General features: G+C 30.8%; 1 protein-coding gene across 1 annotated transcript; it reads left to right on the top strand.

Moving 5' to 3' along the window:
- Nucleotides 1-9,223: 9,223 nt before the first annotated feature.
- Nucleotides 9,224-11,920, top strand: LOC107460179 (la-related protein 1C). The gene is made up of 6 exons (XM_016078514.3): nucleotides 9,224-10,008; nucleotides 10,165-10,750; nucleotides 10,839-10,983; nucleotides 11,054-11,144; nucleotides 11,231-11,302; nucleotides 11,406-11,920. The coding sequence occupies exons 1-6, from the start codon at nucleotides 9,490-9,492 to the stop codon at nucleotides 11,661-11,663; spliced, it is 1,671 nt and encodes a 556-aa protein (XP_015934000.1). The 5' UTR covers nucleotides 9,224-9,489; the 3' UTR covers nucleotides 11,664-11,920.
- The last annotated feature ends 1,429 nt before the right edge of the window (nucleotides 11,921-13,349 follow it).

Below are 13,349 nucleotides of genomic sequence, written 5' to 3'. Positions count from 1 at the left end.
AAAAATATTAGTATTCATAATTAACCAAAATCAAAGTACGAACTACCTAAATAAATTTTTAATCAGTTTGGAATGCATGATACAAACCTGAAAATCTCTATCCTGTTTGAGACCTCATTTTCTGTATCATAAATATATAACTGCGCAAATTTTGGTCTTTGTCCCTCAATTGGTACCAAGCTTCCAATTCTGTGGTAGTTTTGTCCACTCACAATGAACTGGGGAGGACCTGTCCCATCATTGATAGAGGTCTCTATTTTACCTCCGAGGGACGTGAAGCAAAACATGCTATTATAAGTTCTTATATTATCCTTAAAGTGTTTGCTTCTCTGGTCTGCTCCAGATAATAAACCTTGCAAGAGCTGAGGTGGACGTTGCAAAAACGGCAATTGTACCTTCCCTCGCATACAACATATTGAGAACTCAATATTGGATCTTGTTTTAGACTTTTCTGATCTCTCCTCATACCACATCATGGCGTCGCAATGCCGATAAAAAATTCTGGGTCACCAATATCTATCACATCTAATAATCACCAAGATAATAAATTATGTTTCAGTTATATCTGAAAAAAATACTTTATATAAAAATATATCTTTCTTTCACCATGTTAGGTATAAAAATAATATTTATAAAAGATTACCGAAGATTGCAATTTATAGATTAAAAAGATGAGATCATATAATACAATTTTTTTGTGCCAACCTCAAGGTTTAAGTTTTATATGCACACTAATCAAACAATAAGAATTACAATATATCAATGTTCAAATACAAAAATTATAATATATAACCATATCTTAGTTTGAATTTTAAAAACTTGAACACTAAACGATAATTTTTTGTTTATAAAAAGCATAACAATAGTAAATAATAAACTGCTGATATTGCTACTTCTTAGATTACCTGTATTCTCAGCAACATCGAATATGGCTGGGTATTCAATTTGCACAGAATCATCTAATATAGTCGTGTTTTCAGTAATATCCTCAACTTCTCCAAAAATTTTTGAAAGATTTATAGCCAATTCCTTCAAGTATGTTTTTCTTTGTCTCAGGTGTCTTCCTTTTTCAGCTATGCACACTTCTTCTAATTCTTTAGTATCTAAATTTGAATTAGATGTACTTGCTCCTGTAATCATTAGAGATAGTAAATCAAGCACTTTATATTATAAAAAAAAATGAATATATATTAAATGTTTGAATCAGCTGAGTTATGAATATATATTATGAAAGTAGTATTAAAGATAAAAGAAGTAAAATTTTAGCTTTATGATAATTACAATCTATCATGCTTATCTTACCATGTCTCTTTTGAAGTAGCATAGTCTTTCTATTCAGTCTTGCATTCCTTTGCAATCTAATTCGATTTGAGTACTCCAATGAATCTATAATAATTATTTAGCATATATCAAAGATTGTTTTTAAGAGACCAATTGAAAAGTTAAATGTTTGGTCTTTAAGTAATAAAAGCATATATTAACATACGCTGGCTTTGCAACTGGTTGATATTGTTTGATGTTTGTTGAAGCTGTTGTTGACTTGTCTGATGACATGGGCTATCATATGCTTCGCATGTGATACCTGAATTACTAATAACCTGAATATTGGAACATCGTTCCTTTTCACCTACAGAGTGTAGATTAGTAGTTGGAGACCTTGATCGATATGGTGTTGGGTTATTATCTAATAAGATAAATCGAGATATTAGTTTTTTGAACATATTTTTTGTTAAAGTTTATAATTGAATAAATAGTAGGAAAATCAAAATACATAAATTGCATGTACATTCACATAAGTAAGTTCCAAAAAAAATCATCCAAAAATCAACCTGTATTGAGTCCATTTGTAATGTTCGACAACACCGATTGAAAATGCACATCATTGGAACCATCACTCGAATTTCCTGTAATTTTTTCATAAACAAATTTAGTAAAATATTACAAAAACAATGTAAATTAATAATTTATTACTTGTCAATAGCTAAATAATATATAGAAAATATTGTATTTTATGGGCTTTCATTCGTCCAAAATACTCATGACATGTTAGTTATTTTTTGTATGAAGTCTACCTTGAATTGTGGTCCGCTTTGTATTTTCTTTGTCTTTTAATATCAATTTTCTCTTCGATCTTGCTTCTCTTTGGACTTCTTGCATCTTTCAATATATACCTGGAAATACCAAATAAATAATTTTTTTAACTAATTAAAAATATATATACATTATACTTAAAACATTTTTATTATCAATTTTTTTATATTATTAAAAAAAATAAAGTACACAGGAGTACACATATGGCGGCGTTTGTTTTTGGTATACATATCGATCAAAACATAGATACGGGAGTACATAGGAGTACATGTATGGTGCTTGAATACTGAGACAAAAATGATGAAAGACATGGTATGCATTTAAACATATTTTATGGAAAATAATATATATTTTTATGGAAAATAATAATGTATGAATTCTCATTTATTCAGTTACGTAAACATATTTTATGGAAAATAATATATATTTTTTTTCAAAAGTATCTTTTTTCAAATAAATATAAGTTTAATCTCACGATCAATAAATTCAACTTACAGTTAAAATTTTTTTTATTTCCTTAAATAAAGAGATTGAAAATGAATAACTTATAAGTAAAAAGAGAGAAAAAGATGAAAGTACCTCTATTGTTGTGCTGAGATAATATAAAAAATAACAATGTAAACGAAGTAAACAGAGAAATTTATAAATGTGACAAATCAAAAAAATTTAAATTTAAAAATCAAAACGGTTAAGAAGTCACTTAATTAGGAATTAGTATTAGAATTTCAAATTTCAAATTTTTAAGTAGAGTTTGCTAATTAGCTAGTACAAATTTTAAAATTTTAAATAAAATTTTTTAACTAAATGTTCGTTGTTCATCAAGAATATAGGAATTTGTTAATTTAAGAATGATTTTATTAGTTTCGTCATAAATAGTATCAATCCTATTATTTGTCGATAAAAATAAATAAAATTAAATACAATCTAAAAATTAATAACCTTATAAATTACGTAAATGTAGAAAATATATTTAAAAAGAGAGAAAAAATGGAAGTACTTCTATTGTGCAGAAACAATTTAAAAGATAACAATGTAAATTGAATAAAGAGAAAATTTATAAATGTCGCAAGTAAAAAAATTTAAATTTAAAAATTGAAATGGTTAAGAAGTCACTTAATTAGGAATTAGATTTAGAATTTCAAATTTTAAATTTTTAAATAGAGTTTTTTAATTAGCTAGTACAAATTTTAAATTTTTAAATAAAATTTCCTAAATTAATTTAATTTTGTCGAAACAATATTAGAAATAGAATTAAAGTATAAGAAAATGTCAAATTAATTTTTTTAAATAATATAAATAACCTCACATTTTAATAAGATTGATAATTCTATTTACTTTAATATAATCTTTTGTAATTAGCATATTTGCTTATAAATTATATAAATTTTTAAAAAATATTCTTAAACTCATTTGCTTATTTAAAAATTAAAAAAAGTGTATTTTAAATTTAAATTTAAAATTTTAAACATGATACTTTAATTAAAAATTAGAATTAGATCTTTTTTAAAAATAAGTACACATTAAAAATTAATAACTAACTTAATTGTATCAACAATAATTCAAAGAAAAAATTTATAACTTTATGACATTAAATATTAAATTAGATATTATCAGAATATCAACGGTGAAAATCAAATTAAAAATAAAACCACAAGTAATAACCAAATAACTTCTATTTATATTTAAAAAAATTCTAAATTCCAAACATAAAAATCGAAAAGAACCAAAAGAAAAATAACAACTCAAGAAAAGACAATGTTTCCACCAAAACAAACATATACTTGACATTATTCTATTAGATAGACTCTAAAAGGGATTCCAAAACATGTGCATCCAAATTCTCAAGTTTCTTTCTCAATCTTGATCTTCTTGGAAGTTGAAGTATCACTTTCTACCTTCGATTCTTCCGACTCCGAAGATAATCGCTTAGTTGGTGTAATAACATTTTCCAACAATTCGGATTCATCATTGGCAGCAACTTCATTGGAGAATTCAAGCAACAAATTCTGTACAAAATACCACGTTAAATTAAAGACTTCTTTCTAACCTTTGATTTTATAATTAATTATTAATTATAAAAAAATTAATTTCTAATTTTGAGAGAACAAACAAAACAAAAATTATTTTTTGAACAAATACCTTAGCACCTTCTACTTTATCCAGCGGCGAGATAAGTGAAATGAAAAATACTATTTTATAGAAATAAATATATGTAATTGATAGCTCAAATGTATATGGTAAGTATATGAAAATACCTTGAGGAAAGAAAGCAGATGGAGTTGAATATTGCGAGTAGTAAGAAAACTTGTGGAGAAAGTGTTTCCTACTTATAGATGCAGAACAAGAAAGATGAAAGGATGTGGCACTAAGAAGAATAAGGTATGCGGAGAAGTTTTTGGAAGTGTTAAAAGCTAGTAGAGTGGTATTTATAATTTGAAATTGAAAAGGATTAACGTCTGAAATTAATGAAAAAGTGCACATGATGGTACATGTATTTAATGGATGTGTTTAGTGAAGCAATTTTCTAAATTTAGTGTCAGTCATGGATTCCAAACATTTTCTCTTACTTGGATTTAAATTATTTTCTTCTTTGCAGGTTTTATTGAGAAAGGAAGAAGGGAAATTTGTTTGAATCGATAAACTTGTTATTTTTTAAGCCTAGAAGTCGTCGATTCAAGGGGGCAACTTATTGGTTCGAAATGAATCCATGTTGGTAGTAAATATATCGACAAAATTTGTTAGGATTTCATCGAGCAGATTTTTGAGTTTATCAAAGGTGGTCATCAATGAGCAAAGAGGATTAATCGAAAAGGTTTGTGTAAGACAAGATTTGACGATCAAAGCAATGGAATGACTAATAATTGAGATAATTAAAGACGGTTATTGCATCATTTATGTGGCAGGAATAGTTATAGTTGGTTCTTCATCTATAAAGCACGTGATTGAATTTGATTGGTTGAAGGTGGCTATAAATAGACAAAGTTTGGAAAGAATAGAAGTTGAAATTCATTTTTAGAAAAAGCTCTTACAATATCACACTCCAGAGACTTTCTAATCTTGCTCAAAGTTCATTTTTTCTGTAGAGTTCCTTTTATAGTCTTTATTTTCGTTTTGATTTCCCAGAAATTTACCTTTTTTGCAAAATTTATCTTCCTTTTTCCTTACAATTTTGCATTTGTATTTGAATTCAAAGTCCTTTGACCACGTTGAAGGTATTTTATCGCTTTCCTTTGAATTTAAAGTCGTTTACTTTACTCTTTGTAATTTCAATTTTAAGTTATTTAAATTTTATTTACGTTTCAGATTTTTTCTTTTATTCTTTATTCGTCCAAAATTGGAACTTTTTGATATACTTTTGAAAATTGATACTCACAAAGAATGAATAGATTTCGCTCCAAAATCACTAGATATCGAACCAATTCAGATTTATAAAAAATCTACATAACACCTAAAAATTTTAACTTTTATATCTCCAGTTTTTAGAGATACTAAAAAGACTGTATTTTAAAATTTTAAAATCAAAATTTTAATTTTAATTAATTTGATTTTTGGATGTGTATTTAAATTGTAATATATTAATAATTAAATATATTAAATCTGAAACAGAAATTTAAAAATTTTAAATTTTAGTTTTATTTAGTTTGTATTTTGGATGTGTATTTAATTTTAAAAAGATACTAAATTTTTTATAATTTTTAGATGTGTTTATTATATTTTTTTTAATTATTGTAATAAAAGGCTGAATATTGTACAATTTTTAAAGAATATCTAATTGAATTTATATAAATTATTAGATAATAAATTTTTTATTTTTGAAGATATTCTTAATTTGGGAGGCTAAAGACTAATTCGTCACAAATCGGAATTCCATTTAAAAGTTTGTTAGCCAATAAAATGCACAAGATAAAATTTAAATTTTTAATACTTATTTAAATAGACTAATAAATTGATCAATAGACCATTCAAATTAGTTATTAGATAATAATTTTTTTTGGATATTAGTTATTAGAGAATAGTTTAATCTGCAATATTGTTTTACGTACAATGGAGGCCCGAAAGTCGAAAAGAAAAACTACACTAAACGGGAAAACAATATCCCACTACAATCAGCAATGAGCTTTAAGGAGAGCTGAGCAAGAATGTGATCAATCATAATGAACTCTTGATTAGTGTCTAAGATCATATTGGCCAATCCATCAGCCACTTGATTTGCTTCTTTGAAAACATGGATAATTTCCACCTTCTGTTCCTCTTGAGCATGGTTCGGATTCTTCTAATGCTACGAGTGAGAGAGGGATGCGGGTTTGAAGATGAGTTATCCCGCCCCTTTTGAATCCAAGCAAGCTCCAGCCTAGAGAGAATAGCTTCGTTCTTTGCTTCAATAGCCTTTGCCTCACCAATTTTCCTGGCAAAACCATACAACCAACCACCCAATTCATTTTGAAAAGCACTAGTGCAACTGGCCGGTCCCAGGTTCCCACGAGAGGCACCATCCATATTGAGTTTAACCCAATTGGCCGAGGAGCAGTCCAAGCAATGGGAACAGTGGTGCAGTTCTTTTCCTTGTCACGTATTTGTCTGACATCCATCACCTCTTTAATTGTTGATTTAATGCGAATATCAATGATTCTCAAGGGCGGATTACTATGGGAGTGAACTTCCTCATTTCTGAGTTTCCAGATCATCGAAGTTGTTATCATAAAAACATCTAGCCAAGCTAGATCCTTATCTCTGCCAATTTCGCTGGATAGGTTGTAATCTATCCAACTCTGAATATCAAGCTTGAAGGAATTATTAATAGCCAAAGAATTTGAGACTCATCCAAATAATAGAGACCTTTGGACAGTCCCGGATAGCATGTAGGGGGATTTCAACATATCAATTGCATCGACTACAATAAGAATTATTATACCTTGACTCAATTTAGCAACTTGAGATGCTGTCAAAAGTCTATTATGGTTTAATTGCCACATAAAGACTTTGACTCTTTGGATTCCATTTCACTTCCAAATTCTTTTCCACACTTGAATGGAAGGGGGTTTATGATCAATAAGGGCTTGGTAAGTATGCTTTATGGTAAATTCATCTTGAGGGTTTGGCCTTCGCTCTTCAGGAAAGATTGTCCTATTCTTCATCCGATGTGTGGCGGTTAATGGTGCTAAATCTATTTAGAACTTGGTTGGGAAGTAAAGTGTCCAGCATATTAATATCCCAGGTACCGTCGCTGCAAATGTACTCATTCAACTTATAGTTTTCATCCCCTAACATAAGCATCGGAGATGCCAGATTAATAAGTTTCATACCCAGTTCTAGCCAATCATCTTTCTAGAATTTAATATGACTCCATTTTCAATACGAAAATATTTGATAATAAAAAAATTAACCAAAAACAATCAGAATTTTTTTATTTAGTATTTATTAATTATTGTAATAATTAATTAATACTAAATAAAAAAAATTTGGCTATTATTTTTTTTTGTCCCCTTAACATTATTGTTTCTAATAACATGGCCAGTATTCATCAAAAGTTTGGCCAAATATCAACAATTTTTTTACAAAGGGAGGAGTCTCCACTGCAGGCACGAACTCCTTCTAATAATGAACAACCTCTCCCATACTTCCCAAGCATGACATAGACCCATAGCTCTTGAGGTTTATTCATGATATTCCAACCTCTTTTCATTGACTTTGTTGAGATCCCGGAACTCCAATCCTTCCTGCATTTTAGGAGCAAATGGGCCTTTTTTAGTTGAGGCCGTGTCTCCACAAATCAGCAGTATTTTAACATCAACTGTTTTGGACACTACTAAAACTACGGCCAATACTTTGTTTTGCATCGTACATGATTATTCTTATCAACATTCCATCTCATGCATTCATTATAAAGCTCTAATGACGATTAACAATATGCGGACCCAAATATTGACATGTTCATTTATAGCAATATAAAATATAGAATAAATAATTATTTTTAACAATAAAAGTTTTTAACATGATCAAAATCGACAAAAAAAAAACAATAAAATTAATATTATAATAATAAAAAATGAGTTTCGTTTAACAAAAACATCCGAACATTCAATTTTTATCGACTCTACTAAAAAATTAATTAAAATACTCAAACTATTCTTATTTTTTTCATTATCTTCAACCTTTCAACTTGTTAAGAACAAAACCACCGTCCTTCTTTCAAACATTAAACATCATTGCCTTAACTACTTTTTGCATTATAACAGCAGTCACACCATCATTACTAAACTACCACCACTTTTAACACCGTCAACACTACACAATACAGCAACAAATTAAAGAGAGACAGAGGGAGTGAGATGGAAGTAGATAAACAATAACATGGCGAGACTAAAAACAATTTCAACAAAACTAAAAGACAATTTCAGATTGCACATTTCAGAAATGAAGAAGCGAAGCTGAATTGAAGAAAAATTAATAAAAAGTGTATAAAAAATAAAACAAAAATAAAATAGAGAGAGAGGCTTCACCAATAGATGAAGAATAGGGACAGAACAAAGCGGAGTATGCCCATTTCAGCAGTGACGTGATATAGGCGAGCTGAGGACAACACAAATCTAAGAAGGTGCATATCACGACGATTTTCAGCAGCGACTTGGTGGTGGCGGACGGAGCTGGAAGACACAAATTACGATGGCTTTAGCAGTAGCGTGGTGGGGCCGACAGAGAGCGGCGCAGATATATTAAAAATAAATTAAATTACATGTATATATATTAATTAATTTTTTTGTGTTCACGTAATATTTTTACAATTATATACATGAGAGTAAGCTTAATGTTAAAATAGATGAACTAAAAAGTTAAAAATCAAAATCAAAACATTTTGTTGACACTCGGTTAATAAAAAATATAACTAATGTAATATTCTGATAAAAAAAAATCATATACTTTAGTTTTTCTCTAATTTATTGAATGTTTAACACAAAAGAATCTCATTTTACTTATTAAAATGTTATATGCACTTTTAAATATTTTTATTAATTAATGAACATGATTAATAATAATTAATTTTTTTTCTAAAAAAGAAGTAACCAAAACTGATTTTGGTCATACATAGATACAAAAGAAAGGATCTACAATCAGTATACAATCTACACTATTTGGTGTTTATGTTAAATTGTTAATAGTGAAGGAGAAAGAGAGGAGAGTGAGGGATCGCAGGTTTTGTGTTTGGGACTGAAGGGCGAGCGAGGCAACCATAATGGCCATTTCTTCCAATCATTAAAATCGTCCTTCTCAAACCCCATTCTCCCAACTTAAACCCTCACTCTTTCTTTCATTTATTTTTGGCCCCCTTCTCTTTTATCTTGTTCCTTAAATTACTGTTTTGTCGATTTTATTTTGATTTTGTATTCCGATCAATCAGCAATGGTTACCACCGCGGCTGATTCTTCCTCTAACCACCACTCTCCCATTGTTGCTGCCGCCACAACCACAAATGTTCCCACCAGTAACCTTAATTTCCCGCGAAAAAGCCTACCTTCTCCTTGGGCTCAAGTCGTTCGCGGCCCCGACGTTGAGCCACCCTCCGCCGCCGTCCACCAATTGCTGTCGCCATCGTCTTGCTCGTCCTCCTCTGCAACCGACCAACTGCTGCAATCCTCCGATCCCTCGCCGCCGTTTGAAAGTTCTAATTCCGATGGCGCCACCGCGGCTGCAGCAAGTGTAGATAGCTTGGATGCTGATAAGGCGGGCAATAATGCGGGTGGACCTAAGAAACCCGCGTGGAGGAGGCAATCAAACGGCGTAGAAGATGCTTGTGCTGTGAAGGTAATGGACGCTGTTTCTTGGCCCGCTTTGTCAGATTCCACCAAGCCTACCACTAAGTTGTCACCTGAGGCCTCATCTTCCAAGACTGCTTTTGATGGATCGCAACCTACTCCTCGGGTTAGATTTCCCTACTTAAGCTTATTGTTTATCCCTTATGATTATGATTGTATTTATTCATTTATTTTTTATTGGGTTGATTTGTGATTGTGCTACAAAACCACAAATTTGTGAGATGATGTTATATCTACAGAATATGATACATGACTTTGGCAGGGTCCGGTTGCTTCACACTCTCCTCGAAAGCAAGGAGTTGGCAATGCAAGACTTAATCCAACATCAGTTTATGGTGGGGCTGGTAGACAAAGACTAATAAAGTGTGGAGGCGGCAATGTCAATGGCAATGGCAATGGCAATGGTGCTGGCCCTGTTCAAGCAATGAGGAGCTTCTCTGCTCCTCCTCCTCCCCCACCACCACCCCCTTTTCCTGTAATTCAGATGCCTCCAACTAGCTTTCCTAATGGGGTAGCAGGGGTGGCAGCCCTTGTTCCAAGAGATCCTTACAGGAATAGTAGCTGGGGTGCAAGGTCTCCGGTTGGGAGTTTCGTGCCACCAATGATTGAACATAGGAGTCCATCTCGCAGGGGAACTTTTGGGCATCATCCACGTACTGGTGGTTCTTTTCATAATTATGGCATCCGGAGTGATCAGGATCGCCAAAATTATGCACATACCAGAGATCCTCAGTTACACCCGCCAAGGATGTTTCCAACACGAGCAATGGGCCCGCTTCCACCTAATACCCCTTCATTTGCAGGTCCTCAGCCTATACCACCGTTTGTAAACCATGCTGGCTTTCCTGGTTAGTTGGTTATTGAGTTTGTTGGTTTTTTAATTCTATTAGGTGTATTCTCAGAAAAGCAAAAACAAATAATGTTTTTTCTTTTCAGAATATTGTTATTTTCCAACGTTACAATTTGAACCATTTGGGGGTATGCCATTCTTTACCCATGGACCTCCTTCTGCAATGTTCTATCCTGTTGCAGAAACTTCTCTTGTCAATGCAATAGTCAAGCAAATTGATTATTATTTTAGGTAAATTTACATGTTTTGTATTATATAATTTGAAAATAAAGCCTTTTAACAGTTTGCTATTATTTCTCAGTGATACTAATTTAGTGAAAGATGAGTTTCTACGTTCTAACATGGATGATCAGGGCTTTGTTCCAATTAGATTGGTTGCAAGCTTTCGTCGTGTAAGTTATTGGATTATTGAATTTTAACTGACCTAACATTTCTTTGTGAATATATATAGTATAATCCATGTGTACGACTTTTCCAGGTTAAAAGTTTGACAAGCAATGTTGAGTTGATTATAGATTCATTGAGAATATCTACTATCATAGAAGTGAAGGTAACCTTTCTACTGCATTATATATTGTATAATTTAATGTATTGAAGTTTAAATTGAGCTTCTCCTCTTTTAACTTAATAGTTTCAATGCTAATTTATTCTAGGGTGATAAGTTGAGAAGGCGGAAGGATTGGATGAAGTGGCTGCCCACTCCTTTGAATCGGGCAGATTTTGGTTCAACATCTATGGGTGGATCAAGTTATAATAACTCAGCAACTGATTTTGAAAAGATCACTTTGGATAAGACCACTGTGGATAGACTTAATTCCAATTCTATCACAACGAGTGATGGCAATGTGAATGAAGAGTCCTCTAGTTCGTATCAATTCCATAATCATGATGCTATGCTTAGCAGCAATTAAACTTAAATTTAACTTACATATCTGTCCAAATCATACCATTGTTAGTCTTTTTTTAGTATCCCCTCCTTATTCATATTAGAATAGGCTGCAAGTGTGATACCTTTCTACTGTCATATGGTCAATTTTGAGAGTAATTAAGTCTGGTAACGTTTGTTTTTTTTTTTTTTCTCAAAATTATTTTCTTTATGGTCTAAAGATAAAGAACGAAATTAAGAATTTGATTGAGGCAAATTTATATAGCTTTATATTTGATGATATTTTCTATGAAGTTTTACTGTTTTATACCGGTATATTTTGTAAGTATTTTTATTAGGGAAAAGTGTTTTGGCTTGTACTTGAGTTGCATGATAAAGATATATTGTAAGAAAAATAGTGTTATTTTTTAAATTATTTATAATTCATATATGATGATAAGGTAGGTTAGTAATTCTTCACATATTAAAACTGATTTATTATTCTTTTTGACATAAATTTAAATTTTTTTATGAACTTACTCTTTGTTAACAAACTCATGTAAGGTGTACATGCGGGTATATGTATTCAACCCAACCATGAAAATTACTTACGGGTATATATACTATCTAATATTATTCTTCTCCGCCATCAAAATTACTTGTGACGTCGTTTTCCATCTTTTCCACCTCTGTTAGTTACAGGTTTTTTAAACTATAATCCAATTCAAGTGGATATTCCATGGATGTATTCCCCAACTACTAATTTGTAATTAACCATCTTTTAGCTGTTCAAATAGGGCTTGTATGTCTCCAGCTGACAGTATCAACAGATATGTAAGAACTCAGCTAAAAACTGATGTGGATCTTCTATTGGAAGTTCATGGAACTTGCAGTTCTGCTGCAAAAGAGAGACTAACTGAGGTTTAAACCCAAAATTATTAGCTCCAATGGCAGGTACAGAGATACTTCTGCCATAAAAGTCAGAGGTAGGCATGGTGAAGTCACCAAGCATCTTTCTGGCATCACTCTCAGGTTCGGCCATGTCTCCTTTTTCTTATTCAAAGTTTTTTGAGAGGTTTCTTCCGGAGTATTGTGCTTTAGCTTGTTGTAAACACCTCCTTAAAGTCTTTTCAGGTTCAAGAACCTGTTCATGGTCATAAACAAGAAAAGAAGAAAGAGAGAAAAGAAGAAAGCTTTTTGTGCTACTTGGACCAAAGAGCTTCCAGTTAGACGTGAAAAGAGAAGAAGATAGAATAAAGAAGTAGAAGAAGGAGACTTTGAAAATAGGGGGTAGGAGTAAAGAAGTATAAAGAGAAAAATAAATAAGAATTAAAATATTTTTATTTTTATTTTATTTATTAATTGTTTTTCGAAAATTAAGTTTAATTAAAATAAAAAGATTTGAATTTTGATTATTGTATTTTCAAAAAAGAGAAGAGAGAAATAGGAGGGAATTTTCGAAAATTAAGGAGATGCGTTAGTTAGGAAGTTTTGAAAAAGAGAAGAGAGAAGATAAGATATTAATTAAGAAAAGATTTGAATTTAAAATATAATAAGAGATAAGATAAGAAAAGATTTGAAATTAAAATTTAAAAATTAGAAAAGAGATAAGAAAAGATAAGATAAGAAGTTAAAAAGATTTGAAAAAAGATATAATTTTAAAATTGGAAGTTAGAAAAGATAAGATAAGAAATAAAAAAGATTTGAAAAAGATAAGATTTTGAAATTTGAT

The sequence above is a fragment of the Arachis duranensis genome, chromosome 8, assembly GCF_000817695.3.
Source record: "Arachis duranensis cultivar V14167 chromosome 8, aradu.V14167.gnm2.J7QH, whole genome shotgun sequence".
Lineage (NCBI taxonomy): Eukaryota > Viridiplantae > Streptophyta > Magnoliopsida > Fabales > Fabaceae > Arachis > Arachis duranensis.
The sequence above is the reverse complement of the archived record's forward strand: the minus strand, read 5'-3'. Positions and strand labels throughout refer to the sequence as shown.

Coding starts and splice junctions, on each gene's coding strand:
- LOC107460179 (XM_016078514.3), top strand. CDS start 9,490: ATGGTTACCACCGCGGCTGATTCTTCCTCTAACCACCACTCTCCCATT. Junction 10,751..10,838: donor AAACCATGCTGGCTTTCCTG/GTTAGTTGGTTA, acceptor TTTTCTTTTCAG/AATATTGTTATTTTCCAACG. Junction 11,145..11,230: donor TGGTTGCAAGCTTTCGTCGT/GTAAGTTATTGG, acceptor CGACTTTTCCAG/GTTAAAAGTTTGACAAGCAA.